General features: G+C 41.0%; 1 protein-coding gene and 3 non-coding genes across 4 annotated transcripts in view; 3 read left to right on the forward strand and 1 right to left on the reverse strand.

Annotated features, from left to right (window-relative positions):
• The window catches only part of LOC137490964 (NACHT, LRR and PYD domains-containing protein 3-like), a 62,041-nt gene extending 48,207 nt beyond the window's left edge, over nt 1–13,834 (forward strand). The window contains exons 10-15 of the mRNA XM_073947273.1: nt 7,662–7,835; nt 7,977–8,150; nt 8,311–8,484; nt 10,441–10,614; nt 11,800–11,846; nt 12,471–13,834. Of these exons, the coding sequence (XP_073803374.1) occupies nt 7,662–7,835; nt 7,977–8,150; nt 8,311–8,484; nt 10,441–10,614; nt 11,800–11,846; nt 12,471–12,997 (1,270 nt within the window). The 3' untranslated portion in view covers nt 12,998–13,834. The remainder of the gene's footprint in view (nt 1–7,661; nt 7,836–7,976; nt 8,151–8,310; nt 8,485–10,440; nt 10,615–11,799; nt 11,847–12,470) is intronic.
• trnav-aac (transfer RNA valine (anticodon AAC)) lies at nt 3,607–3,679 on the forward strand. Its single transcript has one exon. It is a non-coding gene; the product is annotated as a tRNA-Val (tRNA).
• Nucleotides 3,785–3,857, forward strand: trnav-cac (transfer RNA valine (anticodon CAC)). The gene has a single exon. It is a non-coding gene; the product is annotated as a tRNA-Val (tRNA).
• On the reverse strand, nt 4,934–5,016 carry trnal-cag (transfer RNA leucine (anticodon CAG)). Its single transcript has one exon. It is a non-coding gene; the product is annotated as a tRNA-Leu (tRNA).
• Nucleotides 13,835–20,574: the final 6,740 nt, after the last annotated feature.

Below are 20,574 nucleotides of genomic sequence, written 5' to 3' on the forward strand. Positions count from 1 at the left end.
CCTTTATATCAGTTAATTTGGGTTTTGACTTTGAAAAGATCTTTGCCAGATGCTCCACTCCAGGCAAAATGGTCTTCGCATCAACTCATGACCAGGCAAGAGTCTTAGTGAAGCTTTTATTGTCTTGAATTTATAATGATTTGAGTATTTAGGCAAACGGTGCAGAAGTGTCCGTGGGATCCTGTAGACAGGATACCCCATTGCAGGTTGTGAGTCTCTGAGCTCTGCATCAGGATTTATATGCTGCAATGTGTTTCTACATGGTCAGGTATTCCTCTTTAACTCCTAAATGTATCTTTGAGTAATTGATGTTGTACAATTATGTGAACTGCAATGGAAAATCTTTTCCTGACAAATAAATGTAAAATTCTTGTTTAACTCTAATATCTCCCGAAATCATTTAAATGTAGTAGATTGTTTAGGCTGACGTTTCCGCAGCCTACAACCAGGATTAGTCATCCATTCAGGCGCAATGGATGGAGCATGGGCACAGCATTAGAGACCTGTTGATTTCTGACAATCACTGATGATATCATCTAGGGGCTAAATCAAACTTTCTTTAAGTATAAGCAAGCATGGGGCGGCCTATTATTACTTAAAGGAAATTAGCATATCTGCTAAGAATCGGAACTGGCGATGATGTGTCCGTGAGCAGATGAAACTGGCCAGCATACTGACTCTAAGCGACTTTGAGTAAACGATGAAACATTAATGGAATATAAGGATTTATTAGGTTAATCAATCTAAATTAGACCTAATCACAACCTATAAGGTAATCAGCTTGAATTAGATGAATCTAAATCTAAAACTATTATAAATTGGAGTCAGATTAAAATTCAGAGCTAGAAACAAATTAAAATAAATTATAACGAACAAAAATATTTCTTTTCACATGTGCTAAAAGGTTTACACGCATTTGACCTTCACCCATGCTGTTAGCTCCGTCATGGGACTAATAGATGGACCCTCACATGTGTGTGTATTTATATAGTTTATAACCATAACAGTTCTACAGTTTCTTCTATTTTACTTGTTGTTTTCTATTTGATTTAAATAGTGTATTTATTTTGTTAAAGAGTCCATATTATGGGTTTTTGAAAATACCCTTCCATGTAGTGTGTAACAGCTCTAAGTGAAGTGAAATATCCAGCTATGGCTTAAATCTGTAAGTGTACAGTGTTTAAAACTGTTGATTCATCTATAAAAGAGTCGACTCATAGTGCTTCAAATGAGTCGTCTTGATAACGAGTCATTAGATGTTTCATGATGTTGTATCTACGAAACACAAGTAGTTGCGTGCGCAAACCCGGGAGATTTGAAACCTGCGGCCTCACCCACTAACACAGAAAAAAAGCCACACACACACACGCACGCGCCGGTCGAATGTGATGTCACACTGTGCAGATGGATATTATTGAGTCTCTACCCAAAGATGAAACCTCAGCATTAGCCCAGCCTTGAGCAGTTTGAGTGCTTCTGGAAACTTCATGCTTTAGACTGGGTGTATATTACATGCTTAATATTAAATTTTTAGACTGTGTGTGTGTGTGTGTGTAGGCCTATTATTATTTAAAATAAAATTTTAAAATAAAATTGATTATATTATGTACAAAATATTATTCTTTATAATTATATCCAGTTCCCCTAAAACTTTGCTTAAATACCATATACATTTATTAAATAAATAAAACCAAAAAGTAAATAACTGTTTGGTCTGACAAGTTTTCAGGACATATCAAATTTCAGCACAACACTAACTAACTAGTCTCACTCACACACACACACACACACACACTTGTACACACTCTCACTAACACACTCACTCTTGTACATGCTCTCTCTCACACACTTACATTCTATCTCAATTCAATTCAGAAATACTTTTTTAGCATGACTGTAAATGATACAATGTTGCCAACACAAACACATCGACATCTCACAGACACATGTACAAGCTCTCATTCACAAAGATAAGCCCTCCCTCTCACACACACACACACTTTTACATGCTTTCACATAAACATGTACTGGCTCTCTCTCTTACACACACTACTACATGCTGTCTTTCACTCACACACAAACACACACACACAAACAAATGTGCATTTGATACTTATATAATTTTACGTGCTCATTAGGCTAATGATAGGTGGTTGCATTGTAATTATTTGGTCATAAAGGTATTAATTGTTTTAAATAGTTTTTCAGCTAATAATGTTTGTGATGTCATACATGCTACAAAAGGCTTTTAAAGCTGACAAGACGTGGAGCAACCATGACCAGAGCGTTCCAGAGAGAAGGTGTCTCTCAAAATGCAGTGGCCCAGCTCGCTGCAATTGCAGAGCTGTACTTTGCTAACAGGGAGCAATTTAACAGAATCAGCTTCACACCAGGAAAATGAACAGAGTTCGCTCAAAAGTGTAGAGACCTCATTTTTGGAGATTTTTGCATAAAGGTTGTATCAATGAAAAGGAAGGGTTCTTTTGTATGTTTCTTTGTTCAATAATGCTCCGGTTTACTGTTGGTAAAATGTAGAAGCAAAAACCTACAGCACAATAAGCTTAGCTTATAATTCCAAAAAAATAATAATATTGAAATCAGATGCAAAAACCTTTAAATTCCGACTAAATTCATTAATTTTCTTTTCAGCTTAGTCCCTTTATTAGTCTGGAGTTGCTACAATGGAATAACCCAAGAGCTTATCCAGCACCATCCATGTTTTACACAACAGATGCCCTTCCAGCTGCAATGCATCACTGGGAAACATCCAAACACACACACATATATATATTTGAGCCTACTCAATTTACCTGTACCAAATGTCTTTGGATTTGTGGAGGAAACCAGAGCACCCAGAGGACACCCACACAAACACAGGGAGAACATGCAAACTCCACACAAAAATGCCACCTGACCTAGCTGAGGCTCGAACCAACAAATTTCTTACTGTGAGGCGAACGTTCTACCCTCAGCGCCACCACATTGCCGGCAATTTAATTGTTATTCTAAAATTAGTGTTTTTTTCAGCCTACTGTTTGAAAGATAATGAAAAAATATTTGCCACAAAAATAGTTAAATTGCAGAGCTGAGACTTAAAATATATATACATTTTCGGAAAAAATGTGTATGGTGGCTGCATGATGGTGCAGTGGGTAGCATGTTTGCCTCACAGCAAGAAGGTCACTAGTTCGAGCCTAAGCTGGGTCAGTTGGTGTTTCTGTGTGGAGTTTGCATGTTCTCCCCATGTTCGTGTGGGTTTCCTCTGGGTGCTCTGGTTTCCCTGACAAATCCAAAAACATGTGATCAAGACGGCGGAAGGGCCACAGCACTTTAGAGTCATGCACACCAATCAGGTAAAAACCTGTCGACTATGCATGAGCTCAGAAAATGTGATGAAGGAACGCCCAGAATTCAGGTGCTTCAAATGTGACGAAAGGGGACATTTCGCAAGGACCTGTACAGCTGTGTCGGGCCCGGATTGTAAATTGGCCCTAATACCTGCAGGGAGCTTGTCACGCTGAGTTGGCTTTGTCCGCTCGATTGACCAACGCGTACGCCTTGTTTTATCCTTGCAGGCCTAACTTCGCTGGTGAAAGCACTTGTGGGGTTTCTGTAGTGTAGTGGTCATCAAGTTCGCCTAACACGCGAAAGGTCCTCGGTTCGAAACCGAGCAGAAACAGTGCTCTTCTTTTGGCGAGAAAATAGTAGCATCCACTGCCCGCACCAGCAATGATCGTCGACAGGCACCCAATCAAAAAGGGTTATCAGCTCGATTTGCCTGAAGGTTTCCGTAGTGTAGTGGTTATCACGTTCGCCTCACACGCGAAAGGTCCCCAGTTCGAAACTGGGCGGAAACAACCTCTGGCTTTTATGACAATTGTCAAATCAGGCTTCTGTTGAGTACTGACGTTCACTGAAAACATTCTTTCTGCAGAGCGGTGTGAGGCTAGAAGTTTGAATTCAGCTCAGTGTTTACCGCCCCTCGCGGTGTCGCAAACTTGCGTAGAATCTGATTCCTTTTAGCTTTGTGTTGTGCATGAGCAGGTGGCCAGTGCGTTCGCTGGCCCTTCACGGTGCAGACCGTACAAGACAGCTCTATAAAAAAAGACTATAAATACTTGAAGCAGCACTGGCCTATTGGTTTCCGTAGTGTAGTGTTTATCATGTTTGCATTACACGCTAAAGGTCTCCTGTTCGAAACTGGGCAGAAGCATACAATTAGCGGACACTTTTGTCCAAAGCGACATACAATAGTGGAGGTATTCAACAAGACGAGGCAATGCATACGAAAAAGGGCTATTTATTCCAAGTAATTTGTTTATGGTCAGAGAATTTAGTGCTGGAGTAGGAGTTTCGTTTTCTTTAGAGAGAGGGATATTCACCGGGGTTCGGGTGTACTCTGAAGAGATGGGTTTTAGCTGTCGTTTGAAGGACACCAGTGTATCCGTAATCCGAGTGGGAATGGGAAGGTGATTCCACCAGCGTAGAACACTCAATGAAAACATTGTGGAAAGTGACTTTCCGTCTCTCTGCGCTGGCACCACAAGACAGTGCTCTCACCCTAACCGGAGGCTCCTGTGGTTATCACGATGGCTTTACAAGCGGAGGGTCTCCTGTTAGCAACTGGGCGGAAACATTCAGATTTGCTTTTACTCACATTCTCAATTGGCTCTCTGCTCACTGGATGATCCACGATACAAGGGCATGGATCTGTCAAATGTCATGACTTGACGTTGTACGAGGATTTGACGAAAAAAATGCCCTGCAAACCTTAAAAAGCAACACCATCCCAGGACAATTCTTTTGATCCCCTTTCAGTGCACTTGCATTAAAGCCCGCGTGATGCGGCACTTTGTCAGTGTTACTGTATCATTCGGACATGGGGGCAGAGAGTTAAAGAATTGAGCCTGAGCGCACTGCCGCAGGCTCGGTTTGACAGAAGTGGGATTCGAACCCACACCTCCAGGGGAGACTGCGACCTGAACGCAGCGCCTTAGACCGCTCGGCCATCCTGACATGCAAGCTTGGCAGGAGCTGTCTCCTGGGAGCCACACCGCAGTACCGTGACATGGAATCTGGTGCTTCACAGCTTGCCCAGCTCCGGCTGTCCAGCTCATTGGCGCTGCAGGCAGCTAATCTGTGCTCGCCTCCTGGGGCTGCGCCTAGTTTCAATAGCCAACACTTGACAGCTGTCATTGCTTACGGCCACACCACCCTGAGGGGGCTATAGAGCAAACAGGAAGTGAGTTGGCAGCAGTAAGGAGAGAAAGGCTCTCCCCATTTTGTTTGTCTACCTTTTTGTTTATTGACCTTGAGTGTTTTTGTTTGTTTGTTTTCTTTTTGTCTTTAAAAACCACCTAACAGCAGCATTTTGCTGACTGAAGGGTGGTTATGTAGTGTGTTTTATTTTTAATCATGGACAGAATCCCCGGCAACGACATGGAAATGGAGGGACTTGCAAGAAAGGATAAAGAAAATGGGCTGGATAATAGACGGAGAGGTAAAGAAAATGGACTTGACAACAGACAAAGAGATAAATAAAATGAAGAGCCCGGCCAACGAAGAGGTGAGAAAGGTAAGGATAAGCAAGAGGTACAAAGAAGAGTATGCACAAAGGAAGCAACAGTAACTGTAGAAGTAGAAAATGTAAAAGATGCAAGAAGATTTGATATAACCAAAGCAGTCACGGAGCTGATTGGAGAAGGAAGAATGCTGGCGGTGAGACCCAAACAAACAAAGGGAGTATGAAGTAACAATGGAGACTGAAGATGACACCGAAATTTTAATAGACAATGGATTGACAATTAAAGGAGTGAAATCTGAAGTACGGAGGTTACAAAACAGAGACTATGTTGTTTCGTTCAAGCATCTGCCTGTTTACCTAGCAAATGAAGAAATTTTAAGCAAGCTAGAGAGACGGGGAGTTTTCCCCATATCTAAAATTAAAAGAAGATTGTATCCTGGCACAAACATAGAAGATGGAACAAGGTTTGTAAAAAACAGATTTCCGGAAGAGATGGTCTCCTTACCATACAGTACCAAAATCGAGACGGCGGAAGCGCCACAGCACTTTAGAGTCATGCACACCAATCAGGTAAAAACCTGTCGACTATGCATGAGCTCAGAAAATGTGATGAAGGAACGCCCAGAATTCAGGTGCTTCAAATGTGACGAAAGGGGACATTTCGCAAGGACCTGTGTGTGTGTGTGTGTCTGGGTTTCTGCGTCAGAGGGCGGGGCCTCAGGTTTGAAATCTCCAGGGTTTGCGCGTGCACGTGAATAACTTGCTTTCGTTCGTACGTCATGGCGAAACACCTAATGAATCGGTATCAAGGCTATAGATATAGATGAATCAACCGTTTTAAACACTGTATTCTTACAGATTTAAGCCTTAGCTGGATACTTTACTTCACTTAGAGCTGTGTTACACACTACATGGAGGGGAATTTTCAAAAACCCATAATATGGGCTCTTTAAGTAATTGTTGTAACTGTTACATTTGTTATGAATGTCAGCCAGATTAAGTTAATATGGTGTATATTTTTGTAGTGATTCTCTTCTGAAATGTCTGTGAAAGCAAAACACTGTCCTGTAAAATATTCAATTTGAATAGTATTAAGTGATAGTAAGAGTTTAATGATTTAATGCTGGATTTTTGGTTTTAACACATCATAATTTGCTTTCTCAATAAGTTAAGGTTAATAAATGAGTAGAAGGGAAATGTATTTAATCCTATATTGTTTGTATTTCTCATAAATATAATAACAAGTGTTAATGTTGATGTAATTTGGAAATGGTGGGAAAGAGAATGTTATTTATGTTATTATAATGATTAGCATCCTTTTTGCATTTATACCAGTAGGTATAGAAGGAGTAATGTGTTCTTTAATAATTCTTGTAATATTACTTGAGTATCTCAAAGTAAGAGCAATACTGTATTCTAAGTGTATTCAAGTGCATAAAGTATTGTTGTTGCTATAAGTGACACATTTGAATTTTATCTTATGGATATAAGTTTGGTTTTATTCTGGAACACTGTGTACAATGTGCTGGCTTGTGCCGGTCCAGATTCCCCTAGGTCTGGAGCCGGTAACAGGTGCAAAAATAGAATTGAGATTGAGACTTAGTGACTTCTTTTGTTAACAGTTGATTTCTCCTCACACTGAAGGCAGTTTCTTGTCTATTTTATGCTCTTGTTTGTCTTTCCTCATATGTTTGTTGTTAATATGCCTGTTAACTGCAGATCTTCAGCAGGATTTATCTCAGTGTCACTTTAACACTCTGCAGACTGAACACATGAACATTCAGCAGTGTGAGAAGAACTCTGTATAATCTGCCAGATTAACACATTAACACTGTTGTTTGTTTTGTCCTCTACACAGGCTACAGTGCTGTAATCTCACTGCTGATAATTGTGAGACTTTTACTTCAGTTCTACAATCCTCAAACTATGTGCTGAGAGAGCTGGACCTGAGTAACAATGACCTGCAGGATTCAGGAGTGAAGAAGCTCTCTGATGGACTGAAGAGTCAACACTGTAAACTGGACACACTGAGGTCTGAGTTCAAACACTTGATTGATTGATTGATTGTTTGATTGATTTTTGTGACAGATGTATTACTAAAACTCACACTGTTAATGTAATTTGTGTTGTTTCTCAGATTGGTCATGTGTAATCTCACTGTTCAGTGCTGTGAGAGTTTATCTTCAGCTCTACAATCCTCAAACTGTGTGCTGAGAGAGCTGGACCTGAGTAACAATGACCTGCAGGATTCAGGAGTGAAGAAGCTCTCTGATGGACTGAAGAGACCAAACTGTAAACTGGACACACTGAGGTCTGAGTTTAAACACCTGATTGATTGATTGATTGATTGATTGATTGATTGATTGATTGATTGATTGATTGATTGATTGATTTTTGTGACAGATGTATTACTAAAACTCACACTGTTAATGTAATTTGTGTTGTTTCTCAGATTGGCCGCATGTAAACTCACTGTTGAGTGCTGTGAGAGTTTGTCTTCAGCTCTACAATCCTCAAACTGTGTGCTGAGAGAGCTGGACCTGAGTAACAATGGCCTGCCGGATTCAGGAGTGAAGCTTCTCTCTGATGGACTGAAGAGTCAACACTGTACACTGGACACACTGAGGTCTGAGTTCACTTGATTGATTGATTGATTGATTGATTGATTGATTGATTGATTGATTGATTGATTGATTGATTGATTGATTTGATTGATTGATTGATTTTTGTGACAGATGTATTACTAAAACTCACACTGTAATGTAATTTGTGTTCTTCTTTCTCAGATTGGTCATGTGCAATCTCACTGTTGAGTGCTGTGAGAGTTTGTCTTCAGCTCTACAATCCTCAAACTGTGTGCTGAGAGAGCTGGACCTGAGTAACAATGACCTGCAGGATTCAGGAGTGAAGAAGCTCTCTGATGGACTGAAGAGTCAACACTGTAAACTGGACACACTGAGGTACAATAATTCCACACATCAACATCATCTGTGCGCACGATGTACGCTCTCGCTTCTCTCTGCTCGCGCAAAACATTTGGGATTTTTGTCAGTCCTGGGGCGGGACTTGTTGTACTTGTTATCTCTAACGATATTGGCTAATCTTCCTTTCCGGAAGTTAGCCGGGATTGGACGCAGGTAAGCTAGTTTCCCCGTTAAATAAAAATATATAGGATATCTTATCATAATGTCACAATGTGAAACTAATAGACTTACTTTCTCAGTAATAATAGGTGGAGACTTACTTTCAATACTGAGATATTTCTTGTAATAATTAATCTCATAATAATGCCTATTCTTACCATCATGACCAAGTCATATAATGACATATCAAAATAATGAGATATTTCTGTAACAAACTTTATTACTTGGGAGAGAAAGAGAGAGTTATACTATGTGGCAAAAGATCTCTCCATTAAACAGAAATTGGGGGAAAATATACATGGGCTAATAAATCAGGACGAATAATTCAGACTTTAAATATGTGTTTTGAACCATTTGATGAAGTTTAGCACCTACATTTAAACTGAACTCAAGCCTAGCATGTTAAAATTTATAAAAATCTTTTTTTTTTCTTAGACTCATTGTCCTTGACTCATTTTCTCTGAAGAACAAGTCAGAATAAATTGGATGGACAATAGTATACAAAATAGGCTATACATGCATGCAGTGCATAAAGTACAAAGGTTTATAGTAAATATACTGCCATAAGTCTGTTATTCCACTTTACAGTTAAAGTCTGAATTATTAGCCCCCTGTTTATTTTTATCCTAATTTTTATTTAATGGAGAGAAGATTTTTTTCAACACATTTCTAATCATAATAGTGTTAATAACTCATTTCTAATAACTGATTTATTTTCTCTTTGTCATGATGACAGTAAATAATATTTGACTAGATATTCTTCAAGACACTAGTGTTCAGCTTAAAGTCACATTTAAAGGCTTCACTAGATTAATTAGGCAGGTTAGGGTAATTAGGCAGGTTATTGTATAATGATGGTTTGTTCTGTAGACTTTGGAAAAAAATAAATTGCTTCAAGAGGCTAATAATATGGACCTTAAAATGGGTTTTAAAAAATTAAAAACTGCTTTTATTCTAGCCGAAATAAAACAAGAAAAAAGTGGGCTAATAATTCTGACTTCAACTGCATACATGACCTTTAATAATATATAGATATTTATATATTTTCCACTGATCTATATTTCAAAAAATGTTAATAATTATAATAATATAATAATAATATACAAAGCTGCACTGCACATATAGTATGCATTGTATGGAAAGATCTTAAAAGCAAATAAACTCTTCTGAAGACAATTTTTCCTAGAAAGATCATCCCCAAGTGTCATAATGAGCTCTGCTGTTGGGGTTAATAATAAAGTAAAATATAACAAACCACACAAGTGCTGCACGGGACAAATCAAATGGGTTCAGAAAGTCATGTTACAAGAATGCAAGTCATTATTTTAGAAGATAAATTTTTATTATTTGACTGTTTCTCGAGATTGAATCTTCATAAAGTTCATAAAGTTCTCAGAAAGTTTCTTATGATTATGACTTGCAAATTGTATATATATTTAACGGCGTGATCTTTTTACCTGCGTCCAATCCCGGCTAACTTCCGGAAAGGCAGAGTAGCCGATAGCGTTAGAGATAACAAGTAAACCAAGTCAACCAAGTAATCTGCTTACGGTTCACTTCTCCTAGCGCGCAAACATCACCGTTGCGCTTGATTTAAATTCACATTTTTATCTTTCTGAGTTTAGAGGTGACTGTGTGTTAGTGACGCCTATTTGGCAGACTAATGTGATGTTGTGTATGTTTGTGTGTGTTTGTGTGTGTTTCTGTGTGTGTGTGTGTGTGTGTGTGTGTGTGTGTGTGTGTGTGTGTGTGTGTGTGTGTGTGTGTTTTTAGGTTGTCTGGCTGTATGGTGACAGAGGAAGGCTGTGGTTTTCTGTCTTCAGCTCTGACTTCAAACCCCTCACACCTGAGAGAGCTGGATCTGAGCTACAATCATCCAGGAGATTCAGGAGTCAAGCTGCTCTCTGAACAACTGGAGGATCCAAACTACACACTGGACAAACTCAAGTATGTGGAGCAGCACTGCCTTTTTTATTGTGAATACAGATACTTTGATACTTCACTGCTCTTCTAGTGTCCAGATATTAATCAAACCTGTTAAATATGTCAGTGCACTGGGGCAGTTCTCACATTAAGCGTGATATTATATCTCATATTAACACTGTACAGTTTCAGCATTGTAGTTGAGCAGTGAAACTTGTTCTCTACATTTCTGCTGAAGAACTGTACAGTATCAGGTCAGAGATGTGTGTGTACTGTTCTCCAAATACGTCCTGTGTATACTTTAACAGCAAGTTAAACTCTCCCTCATGAACTTCACAGACACAGAATGTCCTTTATCACACTTTAATAAGGGCGGAGTAAAACTATAAACAGGAAGAAAATAAACAATATAAATTTACATTCACAATGTGGACATAACAAAGATGTTTCTGGCAAATATCTCACATATCTTGTAATCTGGCTCTTTTCTGCTTCTAAACTAACATGAACACAAAATATCAGGCAATAAAAGTGATCAGCAGACAGTGATGCTGGTTCTGATATAGTCCAGTGACAATCACATGTTGAACAAACTCAAATAAAGCAAATGACAAAAAACTCCTAAACTAAACCTTTATAACTGAAGTATTATGAACAATAAACAGAACACAAACCCACCAAGCTTCCAAAGGGCGAGGAGGACTGCAGATTGGTCTGGATTCACTGCTCTCCAACTTAGCAATGTTTGGAGATGATGAAGAGGCATTTGACAGAAGATGAAGATCTCCATCATATTTCAAGTCATTTAACACTGAATTCTGCTTTATTATTGTGCTGCGCTTTTGTCAATTGATCATTGAATGAATCCTTCAGTCTTTATATCTGTCTGTTTCTGTGTTTCCATTCTGTTTTCTGTTTCCACATCTGATCTAAAAGCTCTGTGTGTCATTCAGAAGCTGATTTGACAGCTCCACACACACTCATGTTGTTTTACTGCAGTTATTAATGCACTGAGATCAGCCAATCACAATCCAGCATTCAGCACACACTCCACATGTCTTATTGTGTGTGTGTGTGTGTGTGTTTGATTGTGTGTGTGCGTGCGTGCGTGTGTGTGTGTGTGTGTGTGTGTTTGCGTGCGTGCGTGTGTGTGTGTGTGTTTTAAGGTATGTTTGTACTGACTGAATGTGAATCTGTGTGTGTTTACAGTCTAGATCATGGAGGAGAGACGAGAATTACAGCAGGACCACGCAAATGTAGGACTACACACACACACACACACACACACACACACACACACACACACACACACTCTCTCTCTCAAACACACACACGCATGCCCACACTCACACAATCAGACACACACACACACACGCTCCCTTCTGTCTCTCTCTCACACGCACACGCTCACACACAATCAGACATACACACTCACAAACACATGCACTCTCACAGACATGCTCACGTGCACACACACACACACACACCCTCTCTCACACACACAGACACTCACTCTCACACACACACACACACACACACCCTCTCTCTCACACGCACAATCAGACATACACACACACACTCGCACACATGCATGCACCCTCTCTCACACACAGACACACACACTCACTCTCTCACACACACAGTTCCTCTCTCTCTCACGCTCACACACACACACACAGCAGTGAACACATGCACACACACACACAGCAGTGAACACATGGACACACACACACACAACACACACGCCCGCTTGCACGCACACACACACACACACACACTCCCTCTGTCACACACACACACACAAATGCGCATACACACTCTCTCTCTCACACACACACACACACAGCTGTGGTTATAAATGTGTGTGTTCTTGTGTTCAGATGTCTGTTTCCTCACTCTGGATCCAAACACAGCACACACTCAACTCATTCTGTCTGAGGAGAACAGAAAGGTGAAGAGTGTGAGAGAGAATCAGCCGTATCCTGATCATCCAGACAGATTTGATGCATGGCCTCAGGTGTTGTGCAGAGAGAGTGTGTGTGGACGCTGTTACTGGGAGATTAACTGGAGTGGAGAAGAAGTGTGTATATCAGTGTCATATAAGAGCATCAGGAGGAAGGGAACAGGTGCTGAGGTTGTGTTTGGATATAATGCTCAGTCCTGGAGTTTGATCTGCTCTTCCTCCAGATTCTCATTCAGACACAATCACACACGCACTGATCTCCCAGTGAAGGCGCTCAGCAGGAGAATAGGAGTGTTTGTGGATCACAGTGCAGGAACTCTGATCTTCTACAACATCTATAGAGACACAATGAGCCTCATCCACTCAGTCCAGACCACATTCACTGAGCCGCTCTATCCTGGGTTTGAGCTTTATTATCCTGGATCATCAGTGAAACTGAGCTGAAGACTGATGAGAGATTTACCCAGAATCCTTTACAGGAGCAGTCAGCAGCAGTGTGTGTGTGTGTGTGTGTGTGTGTGCGTGTGTGTGTGTGTGCGTGTGTGTGTGCGTGTGTGTGCGTGAGTGTGTGCATGTGAAAGTGTCTGTATTTGTGCACTCAAAAAAAAAAAATTGTTGAATGAACATGATTTAATCGTGGCACCCTTTATGCATCTAATCCAATCAAGTAAACCTGAACTGCTTTGAACATGTTGTATGAACACAAAGCACATTTGTAGATAAAACATGGTTTCAATATGTCAGTGTTACGACTGAAGTTTATTTATTTATTTTTATTATTGCTGATTGTACTCCATTTTCTTTTGTCCCGCCTCCTTGCTGTTTTTCTGATGTCTTATAGGCTCCCACGCCGGCGTGATTCCCTGCTCTGATTGGCTGCTGGTCTGCGAGGCCTGTATAAAAGGGAGCTTCCGGCAGGAATCGGGGAGCTCATTTCTGCTGCATTCGGTGTTTGGAGTGGAGCTCCTGGGTTTCCCTCACCCCTTCGGCCGACGACCAACAATAATCACCTTTGTATTGATGACCATCCTATGCTTGAATAGTTTTTTGAGAGTTTGAGCGTGTAGGGGTGACCTGCCTATTTATTTGATTACTTTTGACTTGTTTATGTTAGGGAGTAAGGTAAGATTCTTGTATTTTTATTTAAATAGTAATGGGTAATTTAGTGGATTTATTTTATAGATTCTTTTGTTTGTTATTTTGGCCTGTGGTCACCCTGACGAAATGCTCGTTTATATAAACCCAATTTTTCTATAATAAATATCTTCATATATACTCTCAATTGAGTGTGTGAGTTTGGTTGTCGACCGAAGGGAATCTTTTGTTTTAAGTTTTGTTTAGTTTGGGAAATCCACCACCCCAACACATTTGTTTGTTCTTCGTTTATTATGCCCTTTTTGTTTCCCCTAGACTTGGGGCGTAATAATTGGGGGCTCGTCCGTTTTTTCCTCATCCAAATTTAGTTTAATTTGATCCGTTTATTCGTTTAAATTTCACGTCCGGAGTGAAATCTTGTGACATTGCTGGTGAGTACCATTTATATATTCTCTATTTTTGGTGACTGGAAATTTGATCTTGTGCTGTGGGGAAAGGTTGAGATTATGGAGTTTAGCATAGAAGCGTTTAAACAAGCTCCTTTGTAGGAACTTTTGGAGTCATGCCGTAAGGTTGATTTATTTCTAGTGGCTGATTTCTATGATATCTCTGTGGTGAAAACTGCTAAGAAAAAAGAAGTGCGAGATTTAATTTATGATTCGTTGGTGCAGCAAGGCGTTTTACAGCCTCGGCCTGCTGGAGCAGCGCAAAACGTAGACGCCGGTGCTGATAGGCACGCGACAGATGATTCTATGTTGCATTCGCCAAGTGGAACAAATTTAGATGATTTAAAATTGGCTATTCAGTTGAAACAATCAGATCTCGAAATTAAGCGCCAAGAACATACTACTCAGCTTCTACGTTTTAGGCAATGCGAGTTAGAAACGCAAGCTGACCGTCGTTCACCAGTCTTGCCTCCTAAATTGTCTCCTATACCTACTGTTTCACCATCTGCTTCATTTGCTGTTAATTCTAATCCAACCCCGATTAATTCGTTGCCTGTGTCCTCTAATAATTATGCTGACTTTGACATCAGTCGTCATATTACGCTCGTACCCCCATTTCGGGATAACGAAGTGGATTCATATTTCGGCGCTTTCGAGCGAATAGCTGCGGCGTTGCGCAGGCCGAAAGAGATTTGGTCTCTTCTGATTCAGTGCAAATTAACGGGAAAAGCCCAAGAGGTTAGTTCCGCTTTATCTGTTAACGACAGCTTGGATTATGATAAACTGAAAAATGCGGTGCTGAAAGCATATGAATTAGTCCCCGAGGCCTATAGGCAAAAATTTCGTTTGCATTCGAAGGGTTCCAGTCAAACTTTTGTGGAGTATGCTCGGGAGAAGAGCATGCTATTCGATAAGTGGTGTCACTCCAGTAAAGTCACTGATTTTGAGCAACTTCGTGAACTAATTTTGATTGAGGATTTTAAAAATTCGTTGCCGGACAAAATTGTTGTTTTTCTGAATGAGAAAAAAATTTCGACTCTTGCTGAAGCCGCCGTTTGCGCGGATGAGTTTGTTTTGACGCACAAGAGCACGTTTGTTTCACGTCGAGAGTCAAATTTTTCGCCAGTCTTCGAGAAAAATGGAAAAGCTTCAAAATCGCTAAAGCAGGTAAAAACTGCGGAATCTCGCGAATGCTTCTACTGCCACGATTTAGGTCATTTAATTTCCATGTGCCCTATTTTGAGAAAGAAAAATCAGGTAAAGGCAGCTAAGAGTGTTGGCTTCGTTAGTAGGGAAAGCAAGCCCGATTTGGATATTGATGCTTTGTATGATCCATTTGTGTGTCAGGGAACGATTTCTCTGAGTGGATTGGCACAAGATTCAGTTCCTGTGACCATTCTTCGAGATACAGGGTCTGTACAGTCCTTTGTATTATTTGATTCTTTGCATTTTTCGGACGAAAGTTATTGTGGATCTGATGTCCTTATTCAGGGGATTGAGTTAGGAGTTCTGAAAGTGCCACTGCATAAGGTATACATTCAGTCTGATTTGGTAACAGGATTTGTGAAACTGGCTGTTCGTCACCAGTTGCCCGTGAAGGGTGTTGCTGTTATCATTGGTAATGATTTAGCCGGAGGAAAAGTTCTTCCATATCCAGAGGTTATTGAGAATCCTCTTTGTGAGACGGTTAATTCTAATGATTTAGTTTCTGAATTTCTGACCGTCTTTTCTGCTTGTGTAATCACGCGAGCGCAAGCTCGTAAATTCGGCGATATGATTGATCTATCTGACACTTTTATTGGCAGCTCGCAAGACATGACACTTGAGACGCAGGGTGCTGATTCGCTGTCCACGACCTGTGGTGCTGAATCGCTATCGAATGACCTCCCGCTGTCCGCAGATAAGGTGCTGATTTCTGTTGAACAGAAAAATGACTCCTCTTTGTCACGTTGCCGAACTACCGCTTTAACTGCGGAGGCGATTAAAAATAAGCCGATTGGTTATTTTTGGGACGACGATGTGTTAAAAAGAAAGTGGACTCCTACAGTGTCTGATGGTTTAGGCTGGGATGTTGTTTTTCAGTTAGTAGTACCTAAATGTTTACGCAGACAGGTTCTGAGTGTGGCACATGATAATGTCGCTGGACATTTGGGCATATTTTTTCTGGCCTGGAATGAAAGCAGACGTTGCAAAATATTGTCGTTCATGTCACATATGCCAGGTTGTGGGAAAACCTAATCAGAAAATTCTGCCTGCACCTCTTAAACCTATTCTGTCGTCGATGAGCCCTTCTCACGAGTGATTTTAGATTGTGTTGGCCCACTACCACGTACAAAATCTGGGCACGTTTATTTGCTCACCCTCATGTGCACCACTACTCGCTACCCAGAGGCTATACCGTTGCGCTCATTAAAAGCGAAAGGCATTTTAAAAGCACTGATCACATTCTTTTCCACCTTCGGTTTTCCAAAAGTGATCCAGACTGACCAGGGCACAAACTTTATGTCCCGAGTGTTCAAACAAGTGCTTTCTCAACTGAACATCAAACACGTTACATCGAGTGCCTACCATCCGGAATCTCAGGGGGCATTAGAAAGGTTCCATCAAACTTTGAAGTCCATGTTGAGTAAATACTGCGCTGAGTCGAGCAAAGACTGGGATGAGGGGTTGTCTTTATTGTTATTTGCGATCCGTGAGTCTGTCCAGGAGTCATTGGGCTTTAGCCCGGCCCAATTAATTTTCGGGTACGATATTCGAGGGCCCTTAAAATTATTACATGAGTCGTGGGTTTCAGAGCCAAAACAAGAGTGTCATCTTCTTGATTATGTTTGTACTTTTCGCGAGCGTTTGCACAATGCGTGTAAACTAGCTCAGATTAGTTTGGGGAATGCTCAGGCAAAAATGAAAGAGCGCTATGATAAAAAGGCTGTGTCTCGTTCGTTTTCTACAGGTGATAAAGTCTTGGTCTTGTTGCCAGTTCAAGGTGCTGCATTAGAGGCGAAGTTTTCCGGACCGTATGTCATTGATAAAAAGCTGAGTGACACGAATTATGTTGTGCGCACACCCGACAGACGTAGAAAATGCCGTGTGTGTCACATTAACATGTTGAAGCATTACGTGAGTCGTGAAGATGATTTGGAGTCAAAAAGCTCTGTAATCGCTCCTGTGGCTATCGTGATCACTTCTGACAGTGGCTCAGATGAAGACGGTCTAAGTATGCTGAAGTCCTTAATTTCGTGTGGCAAATTGAATAATTCCCAGGCTCTTAGTGTTTTAAAGTCACAGTTGTTGCATTTGTCTGATATCCAGCAAAGCGAAATGCTTGATTTAATTAATTGTTTCCCTTCACTATTTTTAGATGTCCCCTCACGAACTTCAGTATTGAAGCACGATATAGACGTGGGCGAATGCCGGCCTATTAAACAGAGTGCTTACTGCGTGAATCCTGCTAAACGGAAGGTAATGGGAGATGAGGTTAAATATCTCGTCACGAATGGTCTTGCAGTCCCGAGATCAAGCGCGTGGAGCTCACCGTGTATCCTCGTTCCTAAGTCTGATGGCACGCAACGGTTCTGCACGGACTACCGAAAGGTAAATGCCGTGACGAAACCCGATTCTTATCCCCTTCCATTAATGGAAGATTGTATTAAGAAAGTAGGCTCTGCACGTTTTGTCACAAAATTAGATCTGTTGAAGGGTTACTGGCAAATAACCTTGACGGAGCGTGCTGCTGAAATTTCAGCTTGTGACGCCAGATGACTTTCTGAATTACTCGGTGATGGCTTTCGGGCTACGGAACGCTCCCGCCACCTTTCAGCGCTTAATGAATATAGTGCTTAGTGGAGTGTCTAATTGTAAAGCGTACCTCGATGACATTGTCATTGTTACGCAAGAGCGGATTGGGTTGTTTCTGTGCTGCTGTGTGTGTGTGTCTCTCTTTTTCCCTCTCTCGTCCTGTCCCGTTCCTGTAAGTATTTGTAATTTATTTTCTTCATTTATTTTTGATTCAGTAGGTAAGTTATCTTCGGGGTGGAGTTAGTAAATGTTTTGTTTGTTATTTTGGCCTTGCTCAGCCCTGAAGCTTTTTGTTTGCGCTCATTTATTTGTTTATTGTAAATACAAACCTTTTCCACCTTCTCACAATAAAATAACCTCAAAGGTCATTAAAAAATCAAACCTGCTAACTGTTTATTTATTTTCTCTATAATTTATATGTTCGACTTCAGCCCTAGACATTTTTGAGGTCGTAACATAAATTGGGGGCTCGTCTCTTGGTTTGTGAGAAGAAGAGGAAATAGTTTATGTATTTTACTGTTTGCAGAAACTGGAATATATCGACTCTGTGTCAGCTGTTTCAACCAACTGTCTTGACTGCATGTGGGTGGTAAGTCAAACTTTTGTCTATCTGTTCTCTTGTGGTGTGGGAAAAATAATTTGGATTGGATTATGGAGTTTGACTTGATTTCTTTTACACTGGCTCCGAACGTGGAACAATTAAATCGCTGCCGCAAAGATGATTTAATTAAAATTGCAAATTTTTTCAAAATTCCCATGTCACAGAATGAGTCTAAAAAAGCGATTAAAAAGCATCTACATGATGCATTGGTTTTGCAACAAATTCTACCTGACGAAACGGTAGAGCGTGGTGCAGAAGCGAGCGCTGCTTCGCCGGTCACGGCCGACGAGAAGCCTTTATCTGCACCGCTCTCTTCCGCCGACCCACGTATGTTACCGTCTTCAGCGCAAGCGCAGCCTAATGCTGTGGTGATCGCGTCAGATCCAATGTTGGCAATAAAGTTGAAGGAACTGGAATTGGAAGTTAAACGGGCAGAGACTGAGAGTAAAAGGCTTAGGGTAAAGGAGCTAGAGCTGGAAATAGAGAGAGAACGACTTCAGAGAGATCGTGGTCTGTTTCAGCAGGTCGGGGTTTCTCCGATACGTTCACCTACCTCTCCGTCATTTGCTCAGCTACCCAGTGGCCCTGCACTAGCCTCATCTAGTCCTGCTGCTGCCGTAACTGATCCTGTGAGTTTGCCAGCATTTGATGTGAGTAAACATATTAATTTGGTTCCACCATTTAGAGAAGCTGAAGTAGACAGTTATTTTACTGCGTTTGAGCGTGTGGCAGCTACATTGCAGTGGCCGAAGGAGATGTGGGCTCTTCTGCTGCAATGTAAATTAATTGGCAAAGCACAGGAAGTGTGCTCCGCGTTGCCAGTGGAACAGAGTCTTGTTTATGACGTTGTTAAACAGACTGTCCTCCGTGCATATGAGCTAGTGCCGGAGGCATACAGACAAAAATTTAGAGCTCACAAGAAAACAGACAGACAAACATTTGTGGAGTTTACAAGGGAAAAACGAACTTTATTTGATAAATGGTGTGCTTCAAATAAAACCACAACGTTTGAGCAATTGAAAGAGCAATTTTTATTAGAGGACTTTAAGAGCTCCGTGTCTGAGAATCTTGTTATTCATTTGAATGAACAAAAAGTATTGTCTCTGTCCTCAGCTGCTGTAATGGCAGATGAGTTTGTATTAACACACAGAACAGTTTTCTCTCCTGTGGTCAAAGGTGCTGATAGGGCTGCTGTCCAGGGTCCTGAAATGCAGGTCAGAGGTTGGATCAATAATAATGCTAAACCAGGGCGTGGGGCTGGGTTCAGCAATAGAAGGATTCCTCAAAACCGCTCCGGGGACGGTAGGGTGTGTTTTTTCTGTTTGGATGCTAATCATTTGATAGCAGACTGTGAGGCCTGGAAAAAGAAAAATGTGTCAGTTAAACCTAAAAGTGTGGGGTTTATACGTGCAGCTACAGAGGAGACAGATTTAAATTCAGACCAGAGGGGGTTTGAACCTTTTATGCTGTCAGGGTGGGTGTCACATGATGCTGAAAGTGTTCCTAAACCAATAACTATCTTGAGGGACACCGGTTCAGTTCAGTCTTTGATGCTTCGAAGCACTCTAAATTTGTTATCCGATTCTTATACTGGTTCTGATGTCATACTAAGGGGGGTGGGTTCAGGCTGTGTTACAGTTCCCCTGCACATGATATATTTGCAAACTGAATTAGTGACGGGAAATGTTTGTGTTGGAGTGTGTTCTGATCTTCCAGTAGAGGGAGTTCAGTTTATTCTGGGCAATGATCTGGCAGGTGGGAAAATGTGTAATCTCTGTGATTAAAACCTCCAGCTTTGCCTCTGCGTTGCCTTTTTTCTCACCTTGACTTTCTATGGTGACTCGTGAATTCGGCGATCTACTGAAAATGCCTTCAGGTGTGTGCCGTGCACGTGCATTAACCCGCGGTTATCTTCAGGAGGTTTATTTAACTAACTCTTATCACCTGTTTTGGAACCAACATACTCGCGGTAAGCAGGTTTTGGGTAAATCAACCGAGAGTTCAGGGTTTAGCAGATGGTAAGTTTACCCAGCTTTCTGGAATACCCCCCTGATGTCTACACCTACAACAACCATTAACCCAAA

The sequence above is a fragment of the Danio rerio genome, chromosome 4 (genome assembly GCF_049306965.1).
Source record: "Danio rerio strain Tuebingen ecotype United States chromosome 4, GRCz12tu, whole genome shotgun sequence".
Classification (NCBI taxonomy): Eukaryota; Metazoa; Chordata; class Actinopteri; order Cypriniformes; family Danionidae; genus Danio; species Danio rerio.